We start from the raw sequence: 20,187 nt of genomic DNA, 5'->3' as shown, positions 1-20,187 counted from the left end.
GTAACTGACTTGATCATAATCTTCCAAGAAAGAAGACTAACAGAAAATGGACAGTTAATGTGGGAGCCGCCGAGGAGACGAGACACAGAGCCAGTGGCGTCACTGGTACAGCCCAGACCATAGTGGACTTTCTGTTGATAATTTTTGGTCATGTGCACAAGACAACCCTTGCTGGTAATTCACTTTATCTGAATATCACAAATAAGATGAAGACGTCTCCTCCTCTGTGTCAGAAGCAAAAGAGTTGCCCTGCATGAGAGGTGTTGTCATAATATCATGTAGGAGTCATTCAGGATCAAATCAGAAAATGATTAACATACAGAACTTCTTACAGAAGAAAAAGTTGAAAATGAATTGAAGTGAATTATTAACATTCGGCAGTCAAGCGAGCAAATCTCAAACCGAATCGAAATTCATTAAATACTGAAGTTATCAGGTTAATGATGTTGAAATCTAATGCAGGCAAATTTTGTATGAATTATTTCAAATAGTGAGTCATACTCTACCTATCACAGTGATGGTTCATACTCTACCTATCACAGTGATGGTTCATACTCTACCTATCACAGTGATGGTTCATACTCTACCTATCACAGTGATGGTTCATACTCTACCTATCACAGTGATGGTTCATACTCTACCTATCACAGTGATGGTTCATACTCTACCTATCACAGAGATGGTTCATACTCTACCTATCACAGTGATGGTTCATACTCTACCTATCACAGTGATGGTTCATACTCTACCTATCACGGAGATGGTTCATACTCTACCTATCACGGAGATGGTTCATACTCTACCTATCACAGTGATGGTTCATACTCTACCTATCACAGTGATGGTTCATACTCTACCTATCACAGTGATGGTTCATACTCTACCTATCACGGAGATGGTTCATACTCTACCTATCACAGTGATGGTTCATACTCTACCTATCACGGAGATGGTTCATACTCTACCTATCACAGTGATGGTTCATACTCTACCTATCACAGTGATGGTTCATACTCTACCTATCACAGTGATGGTTCATACTCTACCTATCACAGTGATGGTTCATACTCTACCTATCACAGTGATGGTTCATACTCTACCTATCACAGTGATGGTTCATACTCTACCTATCACATTAGTGGTTCTATCTTTGCCTAACAAACAGTATAGAAATCAACTCTAAAGAAAATAGCTATGATGTACACAAATGCCCCGAGCATCATTATGAAACGTGATCAACTTTTATCCTTTGTAGTTACTGAAATACCGAACATTATTGCCATACCAGAAACGTGGGTAAACTCTGAGAATCAACAATTAAGCGGTGAGTTAGCAATACCTGGATACAGACGATTTAGAAAAGATCGCTCGCACAGGGTAGGTGGTGGAGCTTTTATCTACGTTGATAACAATGTAAGTAATATCAAGATAAGCAATGTAGACACACACACACACACACACACACATGACTCTATATTGATATTACCCACAAGTTCGAAAGTAAACTGCGTCTCTGAATTATTTTCGAACCTCCTAAACAAAAAGAAGACTGTGATCAGATATTATACAATGAAATCAAATTTTTAATAAACAATAACGAGGTTATAATAGTAGGAGACTTCACCAGTCCAAACATAAATTGGTACACGTAACCAGGTGACCCAGAGGGAACGAGACCAACTGAACTGATTGAAGACGCTTTACTAGAACAGTTAGTTTAAAAGCCAACTAGAATTAGAAACATTCTTGATCATGTCCTCACCAGTGACACAAACTTAATCAACTCTTGTGAAGTAGGCGAGAGTTTGTGAAACAGCGATCACAGTTTGATTAGATTAGATGTATTCAGATTATGAAATAAATGACAACGGATCTTGAACCCAGATTACAGGCCAACAAATTTTGAGAACATTAGACAAGTAATTCGCGGTACCAATTAAACAAAACTTCTTGACGTTTACACAGTAGAGGAAATGTGGAATAATTCTAAAAACATTACTCGAGATTGAACATAAACATATTCCACGAATTACGAAGAGAACTTGCAATATTTGAAAACCATTATGGATGAACAGGAGAATAGAAGGACTAGTTCGCTAAAATCCAAAGAGAGTGTAAGAAGGTCATAAGTCAGAGTAAATGCGACGAAGGAAAAAGAATTTACTTGAAAGTTAGAATAATTCTAAGAAATTCTTTGAATATATAAGACAAAGGAAGACAGTAAAAGTAGGAACTGAACCATTACGAAACGAACATGACACACTAACTACTGAAGACAAGGAAATGGCTACCTTACTAAATCATTCTTTTTAACTCCGTATTCACAACTGAAGAAACATCTCGAATATCACAACCAATGAAAATGTTTCAAGGATCTGATGAAGAAGAGTTGAAGGTTACAGAAACAAAGAGTGCTGAAGTACTTAAATACCTGGACCAATTAAATCCTAACAAATGCAACGTCCCAGATAACTTAGCTCCAACATTATTTAAAGGAGGTAAGGAGACAACTGATATACTCCATAACAAAAATATTCAAGAAGTCTCTATCGGATTGGTCAGGTGCCAGCTGACTGGAAACTAGCAAATATTACTCCTATATATAAAAAAGGAGACAAAAAGCGTGCCTTGAACTATATCCCAATCAACTTTACGTCAGTGTTAGGTAAAATGATGGAAAAACTGGAATCTTTAAATGTTATTTATCAAAATTGGGACGAAAAAGTGCCGTCTGATGTAGTGTATTTAGATTTCCAAAAAGTTTTCAATAAAGTAACTCACAAGAGACTTTTACTTAAACTTAAACCACACAGAATCAGTGAAGAACTCTGTACATGGATCAGCGACTGGCTTACCGGAAGAAAGTAGCGTGTTGAATTAAACGGCGAAGCCTCAGATTGGCTAGACGTAACGAGTGGTGGTGTGCCACAAGGGTCGGTCCTAGGACCAGTTCTTTTCATGATATATATCAGTGACTTAGAACTCGATCTCATGTAAGATCTCCAATTTTGCTGACGATACTAAACTAGAAGGTAGAGCTGTAAACAGGCGGGATTGCGAAATGATTCAAAGAGATCTTAACTTACTAGCAGAGTGGTCAGACAGATGGCAAATGAAGTTTAATGTAGACAAGTGTAAAGAATATACGTTACGACTACAAACTATTGGGAAACTCTCTAACTAAAGTAAAATGAAGACAAAGACCTTGGAGTTGTCATTGGCAACAATTTGAAATATATTAAACAGTGTCAAGAAGGAAGTAAGAAAGGTAACCAAATGTTAAGTTTCACAGCCAGGATACATAGATTACAAGACACCAGAAACATTTCCAAAAAGTTATAATTCTCTAGTAAGACGACACCTTGATTTGCAGTTCAGTTTTGGTCCCAGAACTATAAAAAATACGAGGAACAGTTACACCAAGTACAAAGACGTGCGACAAATTTGATGCCATCAATTAGAAACCTGGCATACGAAGAAAGGCTAAAACGACTGGATCTCTTATCCGTTCAAAAATGTAAACGTCGCAGCGAATTAATCCAAGTGTTCAAAATTCTGAACAAATTCGACGAAGTAAACCATGAGCATCTTATTCGAAGTACAAGAAGATACGGTTACCAGGACAAATGGAAGAAAACTTCAAGCTAAAAGATGTAGTACGAACGTGGGAAAAAAGCTTCTTTTTCTATAGGTGTTTTGACCACTGGAATAAGTTACTACCAGACAGTAAATACGAAAACGATGAATGCCTTCAGAAGTCGTGTAGACAAATTTTATGAATTTAGTTCTACTCTTAGAAAAACGTCAGAAATAAACTGCATAAACGAGAATGGAATCAGGAACACAAGAAGGCTTATGTACAGCAGCAGGGAGTCGGTGATACTTTAAAAAACTGAACGGAATTAAATACATTTTGTCATTTCTTTCAGACAAAACAGTCGTGGGCCGATCAAGCCTCCTTCCTCTGTCTTTCTCATGTAAATTCATTTAAACACGTTAACAGGTGACCGAGAGGGAACGAGACTAACGAAACTAATTGAAGACGCTTTTCTAGAACAGTTAATTCAAAAACTAACTTGAGGTAAAAACATTCTTGATCTTGTCCACATGTGTGACACAAACGTAATCAAATCTTGCAAAGTCGACGAGAATTTGACAAACATTGATCACACTTTGGTCATATTAGAGACAAAATGAGAGTATATCCTCTCCACTGTAGTGTTGTGTCATCCTCTCCACTATAGTATTATACCATCCTCTCCACTGTAGTGTTGTGTCATCCTCTCCACTATAGTATTATACCATCCTCTCCACTGTAGTGTTGTGTCATCCTCTCCACTGTAGTATTATGCCATACTCTCCAGTGTTGTGTCATCCTCTCCACTGTAGTGTTGTGTCATCCTCTCCACTGTAGTATTATACCATCCTCTCCACTGTAGTATTGTGTCATCCTCTCCACTGTAGTGTTGTGTCATCCTCTCCACTATAGTATTATACCATCCTCTCCACTGTAGTGTTGTGTCATCCTCCCCACTGTAGTATTATGCCATCCTCTCCACTGTAGTGTTGTGTCATCCTCTCCACTGTAGTATTATGCCATCCTCTCCACTGTAGTGCTGTGTCATCCTCTCCACTGTAGTGATGTGTCATCCTCTCCACTGTAGTGTTGTGTCACCATCTCCACTGCAGTATTATGTCATCCTCTCCACTGTAGTGTTGTGTCATTCTCTCCAGTGTAGTATTATGTCATCCTCTCCACTATAGTATTATACCATCCTCTCCACTGTAGTGTTGTGTCATCCTCTCCACTGTAGTATTATGCCATCCTCTCCACTGTAGTGCTGTGTCATCCTCTCCACTGTAGTATTAAGTCATCCTCTCCACTATAGTATTATACCATCCTCTCCACTATAGTATTATACCATCCTCTCCGCTGTAGTGTTGTGTTATCCTCTCCACTATAGTATTATGCCACCCTCTCCACTATAGTGCTGTGTCATCCTCTCCACTGTAGTGATGTGTCATCCTCTCCACTGTAGTGTTGTGTCACCATCTCCACTGTAGTATTATACCATCCTCTCCACTGTAGTGTTGTGTCATCCTCTCCACTATAGTATTATACCATCCTCTCCACTGTAGTGTTGTGTCATCCTCTCCACTGTAGTATTATGTCATCCTCTCCACTATAGTATTACACCATCCTCTCCACTGTAGTGTTGTGTCATCCTCTCCACTATAGTATTATACCATACTCTCCACTGTAGTGTTGTGTCATCCTCTCCACTATAGTATTATACCATCCTCTCCACTGTAGTATTATGCCATCCTCTCCACTGTAGTGTTGTGTCATCCTCTCCACTATAGTATTATACCATCCTCTCCACTGTAGTGTTGTGTCATCCTCTCCACTGTAGTATTGTGTCATCCTCTCCACTGTAGTGTTGTGTCATCCTCTCCACTGTAGTGTTGTGTCATCCTCTCCACTGTAGTATTGTGTCATCCTCTCCACTGTAGTGTTGTGTCATCCTCTCCACTGTAGTATTGTGTCATCCTCTCCACTGTAGTATTATACCATCCTCTCCACTGTAGTGTTGTGACATCCTCTCCACTGTAGTATTATACCATCCTTTCCACTGTAGTATTATACCATCCTCTCCACTGTAGTATTATGCCATCCTCTCCACTGTAGTATTATACCATCCTCTCCACTGTAGTATTATACCATCCTCTCCACTGTAGTGTTGTGACATCCTCTCCACTGTAGTATTATACCATCCTCTCCACTGTAGTGTTGTGACATCCTCTCCACTGTTGTATTGTGTCATCCTCCACTGTAGTATTATGCCATCCTCTTCACTGTAGTATTGCATCATCCCTCCACTGTAGTTTTGTGTTATCCTCCCCACTGTAGTATTACGTCATCCTCTCCACTGTAGTTTTGTGTCATCCTCTCCACTGTAGTATTGTGTCATCCTCTCCACTGTAGTATTATGCCATCCTCTCCACTGTAATATTATGCCATTCTCTCCACTGTAGTATTATGTCATCCTCTCCACTGTAGTATTATGCCATCCTTTCCACTGTTGTATTATGCCATCCTCTCCACTGTATTATGTCATCCTCTCCACTGTAGTGTTGTGTCATCCTCTCCACTGTAGTATTATGCCATCCTCTCCACTGTAGTGCTGTGTCATCCTCTCCACTGTAGTGATGTGTTATCCTCTCCACTGTAGTGTTATGTCATCCTCTCCATTGTAGTATTATGCCAATCTGTCCACTGTAGTATTATGCGTCCTCTCATCTGTAGTGTTGTGTCATCGTCTCCACTGTACTGTTGTGACATCCTCTCCACTGTAGTATTGTGTCATCCTCTCCACTGTAGTATTATGCCATCCTCTCCATTGTAGTACTATGCCATCCTCTCCACTGTAGTATCATGTCATCCTCTCCACTGTAGTATTATGCCATCCTTTCCACTGTAGTATTATGCCATCCTCTCCACTGTATTACGTCATCCTCTCCACTGTAGTGTTGTGTTATCCTCTCCACTGTAGTATTATGCCATCCTCTCCATTGTAGTACTATGCCATCCTCTCCAGTGTAGTATTATGCCATCCTCTCCACTGTAGTATTGTGTAAGCCTCTCCACTGTAGTATTATACCATCCTCTCCACTGTAGAGTTGTGTCATCCTCTCCACTGTAGAGTTGTGTCATCTTCTCCACTGTAGTATTGTGTAACATCTCCACTGTAGCGTTGTGTCATCCTCTCCACTATAGTATTGTGTCATCCTCTCCACTGTAGTGCTGTGTCAGCCTCTCCACTGTAGTATTATACCATCCTCTCCACTGTAGTATCATACCATCCTCTCCACTGAAGAGTTGTGTCATCCTCTCCACTGTAGTGTTGTGTCATCCTCCCCACTGTAGTATTGTGTCACCTCTCCACTGTAGCGTTGTGTCATCCTCTCCACTAGAGTATTGAGTCATCCTCTCCACTGTAGTGCTGTGTCAGCCTCTCCACTGTAGTATCATGCCATCTTCTACACTGTAGTAATGTGTCATCCTCTCTACTGTAGTGTTGTGTCATCCTCTCCACTGTAGTCCTGTGCCATCCTCTCCACTGTAGTGTTGTGTCAACCTCTTCATTGTAGTGGTGTGTCATCTTCTCCACTGTAGTGTTACGTCATCCTCTCCACTATAGTATTGTGTCATCCTCTCCACTGTAATATTATGCCATCCTCTCCACTGTAGTATTATGCCATCCACTCTGATGTAGTATTGTGTCATCCTCTCCACTGTAGTATGTCATCTTCTCGACTGTGGTACTGTGTCATCCTCTCCACTGTAGTATTGTGTCATCCTCTCCACTGTAGTATTGTGTCATCCTCTCCACTGTAGTATTGTGTCATCCTCTCCACTGTAGTATTGTGTCATCCTCTCCACTGTAGTGCTGTGTCATCCTCTCTACAGTAGTGTTGTGTCAACCTCTTCATTGTAGTGTTGTGTCATCCTCTCCACTGTAGTGTTGTGTCATCCTCTCCACTGTTGTGTTGTGTCATCCTCTCCACTGTAGTGTTGTGTCATCATCTCCACTGTAGTGTTGTGTCATCCTCTCCACTGTAGTGTTGTGTCATCCTCTCCACTGTAGTGTTATGTCATCATCTCCACTGTAGTGTTGTGTCATCCTCTCCACTGTAGTGTTGTGTCATCATCTCCACTGTAGTGTTGTGTCATCATCTCCACTGTAGTGTTGTGTCATCATCTCCACTGTTGTGTTGTGTCATCCTCTCCATTGCAGTGTTGTGTCATCCTCTCCAATGTAATGTTGTGTCATCCTTTCCACTTCAGTGTTATGTCATGCTCTTCACTGTAGTGTTGTGTTGTCCTCTCCACTGTAATGCTCATCCTTCCACTGTAGTGTTGTGTCATCCTGTCCACTGTAGGTTTTGTCATCCTCTCCACTCTATCGTTGTGTCATTGTCTCCACTGCAGTGTTGTTCAATCCTCTCCATTGTAGTGTTGTGTCATCCTGTCCACTGTAGTGTTGTGTCATCCTCTCCACTGCAGGTTTTGTCATCCTCTCCACTCGTAGTATTATGTCATCCTCTCCACTGCTAGTGTTGTTCATCCTCTCCACTGTAGTGTTGTGTCATCCTCTCCACTATAGTATTATGCCATCCTCTCCACTGTAGTATTTTGTCATCCTCTCCACTATAGTAGTCTGTGTCATCCTCTCCACTGTAGTTTTATGCCATCCTCTCCACTGTAGTATTATTGCCATCTCTCCAATGTATTTATGTCATCCTCTCCACTGTAGTATTTTGCCATCCTCCTCCACTGTAGTGTTGTGTCATCCTCTCCAACTGTAGTTTATGTCATCCTCTCCACTGTAGTATTTATGGCATCCTCTCCACTGTAGTAGTTTTGTCATCCTCTCCACTGTAGTGTTGTGTCATCCTCTCCACTGTAGTATTTTGGCATCCTCTCCACTGTAGTATTATGTCATCCTCTCCACTGTAGTGTTGTGTCATCCTCTCCACTGTAGTTTTGTGTCATCCTCTCCAATGTAGCACTCTGTCATACTCTCCACTGTAGTGTTGTGTCATCCTCTCCACTGTAGTGTTGTGCCATCCTCTCCACTGTAGTTTTGTGTCATGCTCTCCACTGTAGTGTTGTGTCATCCTCTCCACTGTAGTTTTGTGTCATCCTCGCCAATGTAGCACTGTGTCATGCTCTCCACTGTAGTGTTGTGTCATCCTCTCCACTGTAGTGTTGTGTCATCCTCTCCACTGTAGTTTTGTGTCATCCTCGCCAATGTAGCACTGTGTCATGCTCTCCACTGTAGTGTTGTGTCATCCTCTCCACTGTAGTTTTGTGTCATCCTCTCCAATGTAGCACTGTGTCATACTCTCCACTGTAGTGTTGTGTCATCCTCTCCACTGTAGTTTTGTGTCATCCTCTCCAATGTAGCACTGTGTCATACTCTCCACTGTAGTGTTGTGTCATCCTCTCCAATGTAGCACTGTGTCATACTCTCCACTGTAGTGTTGTGTCATGCTCTCCACTGTAGTGTTGTGTCATCCTCTCCAATGTAGCACTGTGTCATACTCTCCACTGTAGTGTTGTGTCATCCTCTCCAATGTAGCACTGTGTCATACTCTCCACTGTAGTGTTGTGTCATCCTCTCCAATGTAGCACTGTGTCATACTCTCCACTGTAGTGTTGTGTCATCCTCTCCACTGTAGTGTTGTGTCATCCTCTCCACTGTAGTGTTGTGTCATCCTCTCCACTGTAGTGTTGTGTCATCCTCTCCACTGTAGTGTTGTGTCATCCTCTCCACTGTAGTGTTGTGTCATCCTCTCCAATGTAGCACTGTGTCATACTCTCCACTGTAGTGTTGTGTCATCCTCTCCACTGTAGTTTTGTGTCATCCTCTCCAATGTAGCACTGTGTCATACTCTCCACTGTAGTTTTGTGTCATCCTCTCCACTGTAGTGTTGTGTCATCCTCTCCACTGTAGTGTTGTATCATCCTCTCCACTGTAGTGTTGTGTCATCCTCTCCACTGTAGTTTTGTGTCATCCTCTCCAATGTAGCACTGTGTCATACTCTCCACTGTAGTGTTGTGTCATCCTCTCCACTGTAGTTTTGTGTCATCCTCTCCAATGTAGCACTGTGTCATACTCTCCACTGTAGTGTTGTGTCATCCTCTCCAATGTAGCACTGTGTCATGCTCTCCACTGTAGTGTTGTGTCATCCTCTCCAATGTAGCACTGTGTCATACTCTCCACTGTAGTGTTGTGTCATCCTCTCCAATGTAGCACTGTGTCATACTCTCCACTGTAGTGTTGTGTCATCCTCTCCAATGTAGCACTGTGTCATACTCTCCACTGTAGTGTTGTGTCATCCTCTCCAATGTAGCACTGTGTCATGCTCTCCACTGTAGTGTTGTGTCATCCTCTCAAATGAACGCATTCTGTCATTCCTCGTTCTTTAGTGCTGCGTCATACTCCCACTGCAGTATTTTTCAACCTCTCCACTGAACAGTGCTGTGTGTACATAGATCTACATGATGCAACTATCATACCTTCATTTGTACCCTGCTTACAACATGTAGACACACACACACACACACCTCACCACACTTGACTTGTGGTCCGTTAGACGCGGTTAATTTCCTGAGCGCTGAGTCCGCTGCGTTTGTGTGTACAGTAGTTCGGGCGTTGCTGTGTGGATGCATGGCATTGGCTACACATGACGTGCGGAAGAAGGTTGAGGTGTTGGAAATGAGATGTTTGAGGACAATATGTAGTGTGAGATGGTTTGATCGAGTAAGTAATGAAAGGGTAAGAGAGATGTGTGGTAATAACAAAAGTGTAGTTGAGTAAGCTGAAGAGGGTATGTTGAGATGGTTTGGACATATAGAGAGAACGAGCGACGAAATATTGACAAAGAGTATATATGTGTCAGACATGTAGGGAACAAGAAACGGGAGATTAAACTAGAAACGGATAGATGATGTGAACCGATGAAGAGTGGTCGAGGTTTGAACATGCAGAAGGGTGAAAGACGTGCACGGGAAAGAGTAAATTATAGGGATGTGTTATACAGGAGTCGACATGCTGTTTAATGGACTAAACCTAGGTATATGAAGCAGCCGAGGGGGTGTGGATTGGGGGATTTAGTTACAGTGCATTGCACATGACAGTCAGAGAACAGATGTGAGCAAATAAAGTTTTTTCTTAATTTTTCCTGGTGTTACCCCATTAACGCGGAAAACGGTGAATAAGCGTAATATATTACTTTGTTAAGTACTGCCACCTGATGAGGCGGATGTCTCCACCAAACATGTCGTGCCTACTGAAGTGCGATTTCACCTTCATATCTATCTATCTATCTATCTATCTATCTATATATATATATATATATATATATATATATATATATATATATATTTTTTTTTTTTTTTTTTTTTTTTTTTTTTTGCCGCTGTTGGTTCTCAGTGAATGTAGGTTTGCGGCAGGGGTGTGTGATGTCTCCATGGTTGTTTAATTTGTTTATGGATGGGGTTGTTAGGGAGGTGAATGCAAGAGTTTTGGAAAGAGGGGCAAGTATGAAGTCTATTGGGGATGAGAGAGCTTGGGAAGTGAGTCAGTTGTTGTTCGCTGATGATACAGCGCTGGTGGCTGATTCATGTGAGAAACTGCAGAAGCTGGTGACTGAGTTTGGTAAAGTGTGTGAAAGAAGAAAGTTAAGAGTAAATGTGAATAAGAGCAAGGTTATTAGGTACGGTAGGGTTGAGGGTCAAGTCAATTGGGAGGTAAGTTTGAATGGAGAAAAACTGGAGGAAGTAAAGTGTTTTAGATATCTGGGAGTGGATCTGGCAACGGATGGAACCATGGAAGCGGAAGTGGATCATAGGGTGGGGGAGGGGGCGAAAATTCTGGGGGCCTTGAAGAATGTGTGGAAGTCGAGAACATTATCTCGGAAAGCAAAAATGGGTATGTTTGAAGGAATAGTGGTTCCAACAATGTTGTATGGTTGCGAGGCGTGGGCTATGGATAGAGTTGTGCGCAGGAGGATGGATGTGCTGGAAATGAGATGTTTGAGGACAATGTGTGGTGTGAGGTGGTTTGATCGAGTAAGTAACGTAAGGGTAAGAGAGATGTGCGGAAATAAAAAGAGCGTGGTTGAGAGAGCAGAAGAGGGAGTTTTGAAATGGTTTGGGCACATGGAGAGAATGAGTGAGGAAAGATTGACCAAGAGGATATATGTGTCGGAGGTGGAGGGAACGAGGAGAAGTAGGAGACCAAATTGGAGGTGGAAAGATGGAGTGAAAAAGATTTTGTGTGATCGGAGCCTGAACATGCAGGAGGGTGAAAGGAGGGCAAGGAATAGAGTGAATTGGATCGATGTGGTATACCGGGGTTGACGTGCTGTCAGTGGATTGAATCAGGGCATGTGAAGCGTCTGGGGTAAACCATGGAAAGCTGTGTAGGTATGTATATTTGCGTGTGTGGACGTATGTATATACATGTGTATGGGGGTGGGTTGGGCCATTTCTTTTGTCTGTTTCCTTGCGCTACCTCGCAAACGCAGGAGACAGCGACAAAGCAAAAAAAAAATAAATAAATATATATATATATATATATATATATATATATATATATATATATATATATCTTTTTTTTTTTTTTTTCCACCTCCAATTTGGTCTCCCTCTTCTCCTCGTTCCCTCCACCTCCGACACATATATTCTCTTGGTCAATCTTTCCTCACTCATTCTCTCCATGTGCCCGAACCATTTCACAACACCCTCTTCTGCTCTCTCAACCATGCTCTTTTTATTTCCACACATCTCTCTTACCCTTACGTTACTCACTCGATCAAACCACCTCACACCACACATTGTCCTCAAACATCTCATTTCCAGCACATCCATCCTCCTGCGCACAACTCTATCCATAGCCCACGCCTCGCAACCATACAACATTGTTGGAACCACTATTCCTTCAAACATACCCATTTTTGCTTTCCGAGATAATGTTCTCGACTTCCACACATTCTTCAAGGCCCCCAGAATTTTCGCCCCCTCCCCCACCCTATGATCCACTTCCGCTTCCATGGTTCCATCCGCTGCCAGATCCACTCCCAGATATCTAAAACACTTCACTTCCTCCAGTTTTTCTCCATTCAAACTCACCTCCCAATTGACTTGACCCTCAACCCTACTGCACCTAATAACCTTGCTCTTATTCACATTTACTCTTAACTTTCTTCTTCCACACACTTTACCAAACTCAGTCACCAGCTTCTGCAGTTTCTCACATGAATCAGCCACCAGCGCTGTATCATCAGCGAACAACAACTGACTCACTTCCCAAGCTCTCTCATCCCCAACAGACTTCATACTTGCCCCTCTTTCCAAAACTCTTGCATTTACCTCCCTAACAACCCCATCCATAAACAAATTAAACAACCATGGAGACATCACACACCCCTGCCGCAAACCTACATTCACTGAGAACCAATCACTTTCCTCTCTTCCTACACGTACACATGCCTTACATCCTCGATAAAAACTTTTCACTGCTTCTAACAACTTTCCTCCCACACCATATATTCTTAATACCTTCCACAGAGCATCTCTATCAACTCTATCATATGCCTTCTCCAGATCCATAAATGCTACATACAAATCCATTTGCTTTTCTAAGTATTTCTCACATACATTCTTCAAAGCAAACACCTGATCCACACATCCTCTACCACTTCTGAAACCACACTGCTCTTCCCCAATCTGATGCTCTGTACATGCCTTCACCCTCTTAATCAATACCCTCCCATATAATTTACCATATAATTTATATATATATAAATATATATATATATATATATATATATATATATATATATATATATATATATATATATATATATATATATATATATACATATATATATATCAGGGGAGACACAAGAGAGAGATATAACAGTCAGTTGATATACATCGATGATGTGATTATTACACGAAAGTGCACTTGGGAACTTTTCGTGTTTCATTTTCCCCGTGGACTCATAGAAATATATATATATATATATATATATATATATATATATATATATATATATATATATATTTAAATGAATAAATATCTATTTATTCATCTTCGAAATGAAGATGAGGAGGATGAGAACAAGAGAGACGAACCCTGCTGCCGCTTAGGTCTAGAAGGAGGAGGCTATCCCGCCTGGGGAAAGCTCCGGGTCCGTCTCACCGAGTAAGCAGAGAAACGATCAAGCCATCACTGCTTCCCGAAATACATCCCATTCCTCCCCCACTTCCCTTACGTCCTTTGGCCTCACCTTTTTCCATTCTGCATGTGTTCATGTGTTTAGATGTATATGTCTGTGTATGTATATGTATCTATACGTTGAAATGCATATGTACGTATATGCGCGTGTGTGGGTGTTTGTGTATATACATGTGAACTTGGGTGGGTTGGGCCATTTCTTTCGTCTGTTTCCTGGCGCTACCTCGCTAACGCGGGAGACAGCGACAAAGCAAAATAAATAAATAAATAATATATATATATATATCATACAAAGCTCCATCAGCCAGGATCGAACCTGGGACCCCTTGTGCAAGAGGCAGGCATGCTAACCGCTAGGCTAAGGGACTGTATAATAGGAAACAACTATTCGAAATACTAAGTACTCGAATACCCTTCGTCTCACTATGGTGAGCAACGGGGTCTATCGGTTGTTTCCGAACAGAACACATAGCCAGCTGAGAGCGTTTTACCGAACCTGACTGTACAACGCGGAGATATATGAATACGAATAAAGTGTATATGAACGCGCACATTCATAGAACATACAAAGCTCCATCAGCCAGGATCGAACCTGGGACCCCTTGTGCAAGACCCCGTTGCTCACCATAGTGAGACGAAGGGTATTCGAGTACTTAGTATTTCGAATAGTTGTTTCCTATTATACAGTCCCTTAGCCTAGCGGTTAGCATGCCTGCCTCTTGCACAAGGGGTCCCAGGTTCGATCCTGGCTGATGGAGCTTTGTATGCTCTATGAAGGTGCGCGTTCATATACACTTTATTCGTATATATATATATATATATATATATATATATATATATATATATATATATATATATGGTAATAAAAAGAGCGTGGTTGAGAGAGCAGAAGAGGTTGTGTTGAAATGGTTTGGTCACATGGAGAGAATGGGTGAGGAAAGATTGACAAACGGGATATATGTGTCAGAGGTGGAGGGAACGAGAAGTGGTAGAGCAAATTGTAGGTGGAAAGATGGGTGAAAAAGATTTTGAGTGATCGGAGCCTGAACATACAGGAGGGTGAAAGGAATAGAGGGTGCAAGGAATAGAGTAAATTGGAACGTTGTGGTATACCGGGGTCGACGTGCTGTCAATGGATTGAACCAGGGCATGTGAAGCGTCTGAGGTAAACCATGGAAAGTTTTGTGAGGCCTGGATGTGGAAAGGGAGCTGTGATTTCGGTGCATTATAAATGACAGCTAGAGACTGAGTACGAATGAATGTGGCATTTGTTGTCTTTTCCTAGCGCTACCTCACGCGCATGCGGGGGAGAGGGGGTTGTCATATCATGTGTGACGGGTTCGCGACGAGAATGAATAAAGGCAAGTATGAATTATTGTGTACGTGTAGGAAGAGAGGAAAGTTATTGGTTCTCAGTGAATGTAGGTTTGCGGCAGGGGTGTGTGATGTCTCCATGGTTGTTTAATTTGTTTATGGATGTGGTTGTTAGGGAGGTGAATGCAAGAGTTTTGGAAAGAGGGGCAAGTATGAAGTCTGTTGGGGATGAGAGAGCTTGGGAAGTGAGTCAGTTGTTGTTCGCTGATGATACAGCGCTGGTGGCTGATTCATGTGAGAAACTGCAGAAGCTGGTGACTGAGTTTGGTAAAGTGTGTGGAAGAAGAAAGTTAAGAGCAAATGTGAATAAGAGCAAGGTTATTAGGTACAGTAGGGTTGAGGGTCAAGTCAATTGGGAGGTAAGTTTGAATTGAGAAAAACTGGAGGAAGTAAAGTGTTTTAGATATCTGGGTGTGGATCTGGCAGCGGATGGAACCATGGAAGCGGAAGTGGATCATAGGGTGGGGGAGGGGGCGAAAATCGTGGGAGCCTTGAAGAATGTGTGGAAGTCGAAAACATTATCTCCGAAAGCAAAAATGGCTATGTTTGAAGGAATAGTGGTTCCAACAATGTTGTATGGTTGCGAGGCGTGGGCTATGGATAGAGTTGTGCGGAGGAGGGTGGATGTGCTGGAAATGAGATGTTTGAGGACAATATGTGGTGTGAGGCGGTTTGATCGAGTAAGTAATGTAAGGGTAAGAGAGATGTGTGGAAAGAAAAAGAGCGTGGTTAAGAGAGCAGAAGAGGTTGTTTTGAAATGGTTTGGGCACATGGAGAGAATGAGTGAGGAAAGATTGACCAAGAGGATATATGTGTCGGAGGTGGAGGGAACGAAGAGAAGTGGGAGACCAAATTGGAGGAGGAAAGATGGAGTGAAAAAGATTTTGAGTGATCGGGGACTGAACATGCAAGAGGGTGAAAGGCGGGCAAGGAATAGAGTGAATTGGATCGATGTGGTATACCGGGGTCGACGTGCTGTCAATGGATTGAATCAGGGCATGTGAAGCGTCTGGGATAAACCATGGAAAGTTCTGTGGGGCCTGGATGTGGAAAGGGAGCTGTGGTTTCGGGCATTATTGCATGATAGCTAGAGACTGAGTGTGAACGAATGGGGCCTTTGTTGTCTTTTCCTAGCGCTACCTCGCACACATGAGGGGGGAGGGGGATGTTATTCCATGTGTGGCGAGGAATGAATAAGGGCAGACAGTGTGAATTGTGTGCATGTGTATATATGTATGTGTCTGTGTGTGTATATATATGTGTACATTGAGATGTATGGGTATGTATATTTGTGTGTGTGGACGTGTATGCATATACATGTGTATGGGGGTGGGTTGGGCCATTTCTTTCGTCTGTTTCCTTGCGCTACCTCGCAAACGCGGGAGACAGCGACAAAGCAAAATAATAATAATAATAATGATAATAATAATGAATTATGCACATGTGTATATATGTATATGTCTGTGTATGTATATATATGCATACGTTGAAATGTTTAGGTATGTATAAGAGCGTGTGTGGACATGTATGTATATACATACATGTGTATGTGGGTGGGTTGGGCCATTCTTTCGTCTATTTCCTTGCGCTACTTCGTTAACGCGGGAGACAGCAACTAAGTATGATGAATATAAATAAATAAATATTCATGTGTGTGTGTGTGTGTGTGTGTGTGTGTGTGTGTGTGTGTGTGTGTGTGTGTGTGTGTGTATGTGTGTGTGGGTGGGTGGGTGTAGAGGGCATATGATAGGGTTCATAGAGATGCTTTGTGGAAGGTCTTGAGAGTATATGGTTTGGGAGGTAAGTTGCTAGAAGCAGTGAAATGTTTTTTTTATCAAAGATGTAGTGCATGTCTAGGAGTAGTAGGAGAGGAGAGTGATTGCTTGCCTTCATCCATTCCTGGTGCTACCCCGTCCCACATGAAATAGTATCGTTACTTCCTGCTTCAGCGAGGTAGCACCAGAAAAAGACATAAATGGCCACATTCGTTCACACTCAGTCTCTAGCTGTCATATCTAATGCACCGAAAACACAGCTCCCTATCCACATCCAGACTCCCCTCTCCCTGACGTTTCACATGCCCTGGTTCAATCCATTGACAGCACGTCCATCCCGGTACACCACATCGTTCCAATTCACTCTACTCTTTGTGTGCCTCTCACCCTCCTGTATGTTCAGGCCCCGATCGCTCAAAATCTTTTTCACTCCATCCTTCCAACTCCAATTTGGTCTCCCGCTTCTTGTTCCCTCCACCTCTGACACATATATATCCTCGGTCAACCTTTCCTCACTCATTTTCTCCAGATGTGCAAACCATATCAGCACACCTCCTGCTCTCTCAGCCACACTCATTTTATTACCACAAATCTCTCTTACTCTTTCATTACTTACTCGATCAAACCACCTCACACCACATAGTGTCCTCAAACATTTCATTTCCAACACATCCCCCCTCCTCCGCACAACCCTATCTATATCCCATGTTTCGCAACCATATAACATTGTTGGAACTACTATTCCTTCAAACATACCCATTTTTGCTCTACGAGATAACGTGTGTGTGTGTGTGTGTGTGTGTGTGTGTGTGTGTGTGTGTGTGTGTGTGTGTTCCCCCTAAAACAATACATGTGAGCCACTCTGAGTTATACCTCTCCTGCCTGTAACCCATGCTTTCAAAGCATTCAAAATAATCACCATTGGTCTAGCAACCACAAATATTCATCACTTGCGCAACGAAATAAAAACACTTCGAATACAATACCACCCGACCATGCTTGGCAACCAACCCCATGGAAGAGCGCCACCGACTCACTCCCATGTGAACCATTACATAATCACACACGAACCTCCCTCCCTCCACACAGGAACAATAATTTGATCCCAGTCGCACACACACAACAATGACAACATTCTCCATACCAGAATGACTTTACAATCACTAAACAACCATCTCCCTAACCCTTCAACTACATTCCATTATATATATATATATATATATATATATATATATATATATATATATATATATATATATAATATATATATATATATATATATATATTAGCCGAGTATAAACATGTGAGGAACTCAAATCTATCCTTCCTGCATTCTTTTTTTCTATATGCTTCAATGTACCTTGATGTCAGATGGTATGCATTTTGCCCGTCAAACATCTACCATGATAGATATATTTCAACTGATAGTCATGCAACAGAACTAGACACGCGGAAGACATCTACATATGCATGAAACCCAAGTTTGAGGAGGAAGCAAGATGCTATCAACTCAACCTGATTTAGTTCATGGGACTTTTACACTGTACACAATGGGAAGAAATGAGGAATAAGAACAAAAGAAAATGAAAAATTGCTTTTGAGGGAAATAATAGTGAATATGTCCACTCAACACTCCAAGTACTGACTGACACCAAGACTGCTATTGTTATCTCACGAACAAACTTCACTTATAAATATTTTTAGATGAAATTGCAAGCGTTTCTAGAGTACTTCTTTTTAATAGATTTTTGTTGTGAAGGCCAAGGAAGAAGGGGTTTTATATCGTCTTTGGTGAAATCGAGAGATTAATAACATTCAGTATGAAACACTAAAAGTGAAAAGTTGATTATGTGTGAACAGTCAGATGATTATGTGTGAACAGTCAGATAATTATGTGTGAACAGTCAGATAATTATGTGTGAACAGTCAGCTGATTATGTGTGAACAGTCAGATGATTATGTGTGAACAGTCAGCTGATTATGTGTGAACAGTCAGATGATTATGTGTGAACAGTCAGATAATTATGTGTGAACAGTCAGATGATTATGTGTGAACAGTCAGATAATTATGTGTGAACAGTCAGATAATTATGTGTGAACAGTCAGATAATTATGTGTGAACAGTCAGATAATTATGTGTGAACAGTCAGATAATTATGTGTGAACAGTCAGATGATTATGTGTGAACAGTCAGATAAATACAGAAATATCTTGAAATCTTTTTTAACTGAAAAATAACGCTAAACCTTACCGCCATGCAAGAGAGATGGTGTAGTGATTCCCTGGCTGGCAACAGATGGCAGCAGTTTGAACTTTATCAACCGTATTCCAATTAACTTTTAAATGTCACAAGTTGTAATAACATAGAAATATATATAACTATGACACCTGTAAATAAAACACTGAAGTTAGCAACCTGTAAACAACAAAGATATTGTGGAAGTCAGCTGCTGTAACATGCCAGCCGGAACTATGAATACGACAGACGTCATGAACTACATCTTACAGGCCACAATTATATGCACGATTCAGAATTCATAACAAGTCTGTTTCTAAGGAATTAAGAGTAATAATATGCAAGTTTTCTTCATATATACACAGATCTCTTGGTTTAACTTATAACTTCTTATATATCCATTATTTAAATCAAATAAAGCAAACCAAATAATTTTCACTTCCCAAAATGGATTATCGCTACATAATACCATGAAATAAATGCTTTCTCAAATCCAGTTTCACATGTTCTCATGCACTACAAAATGTAAAGAAATTACGTTAAGAACGTCTTCTGTCTGTTTAGATAACAAAACAGTTTTCGGATCCGTTGTCACTGTTGGCGGTGGGGTATAAATGTTACGTGTAACTATTGCTTGACCTATTTTCTAACCACGTACACGACCAAGATCAATTCACTCTCAACTAAAAAAGAAACTTGGTCTTGAGACTTCTAACAGAATCACGGAAGCCGACCAGACACGCCTACAGAATCGTAGCCGCTCATTCGCTGAAGGACGTGTAAGCCGCGCCCCATTTAGTCATGGGCGACCCAAAGCTCGGCTTGTGATTGGTCAAAGGTAGCAGCGTCAAACAAGGAGATTGGTCGACGATATGCGTCACATCCCTGCACCACGTTAACCTGTTTAAATATAACTGCAGTATAAGAGACGAACTTACGGACGAAGTCAGTGATAAGCGTACAAATAATTGAACTGAACAATGACCTT

At 41.4% G+C, this 20,187-nt stretch overlaps 1 protein-coding gene across 6 annotated transcripts in view; it reads right to left on the bottom strand.

Moving 5' to 3' along the window:
- Nucleotides 1-19,931, bottom strand: part of LOC139749157 (glutaminase kidney isoform, mitochondrial-like) — a 488,059-nt gene extending 468,128 nt beyond the window's left edge. For 3 of the 6 annotated variants that reach the window (XM_071662799.1, XM_071662802.1, XM_071662803.1), the window contains exons 1-2: nucleotides 19,738-19,891; nucleotides 19,215-19,351 (exon numbers count right to left, since the gene is read on the bottom strand). In XM_071662799.1, the coding sequence (XP_071518900.1) occupies nucleotides 19,215-19,220 (6 nt within the window). In that variant the 5' untranslated portion in view covers nucleotides 19,221-19,351; nucleotides 19,738-19,891. Of the gene's footprint in view, nucleotides 1-19,214; nucleotides 19,352-19,737 lie in introns of all 6 variants that reach the window. The other 3 variants (XM_071662800.1, XM_071662801.1, XM_071662804.1) reach the window with 3 other exon arrangements.
- Nucleotides 19,932-20,187: the final 256 nt, after the last annotated feature.

The sequence above is a fragment of the Panulirus ornatus genome, chromosome 6 (assembly GCF_036320965.1).
Source record: "Panulirus ornatus isolate Po-2019 chromosome 6, ASM3632096v1, whole genome shotgun sequence".
NCBI classification, from domain to species: domain Eukaryota; kingdom Metazoa; phylum Arthropoda; class Malacostraca; order Decapoda; family Palinuridae; genus Panulirus; species Panulirus ornatus.
Note: the sequence above shows the minus strand (reverse complement) of the source record. Positions and strands in the feature narration are given on the sequence as shown.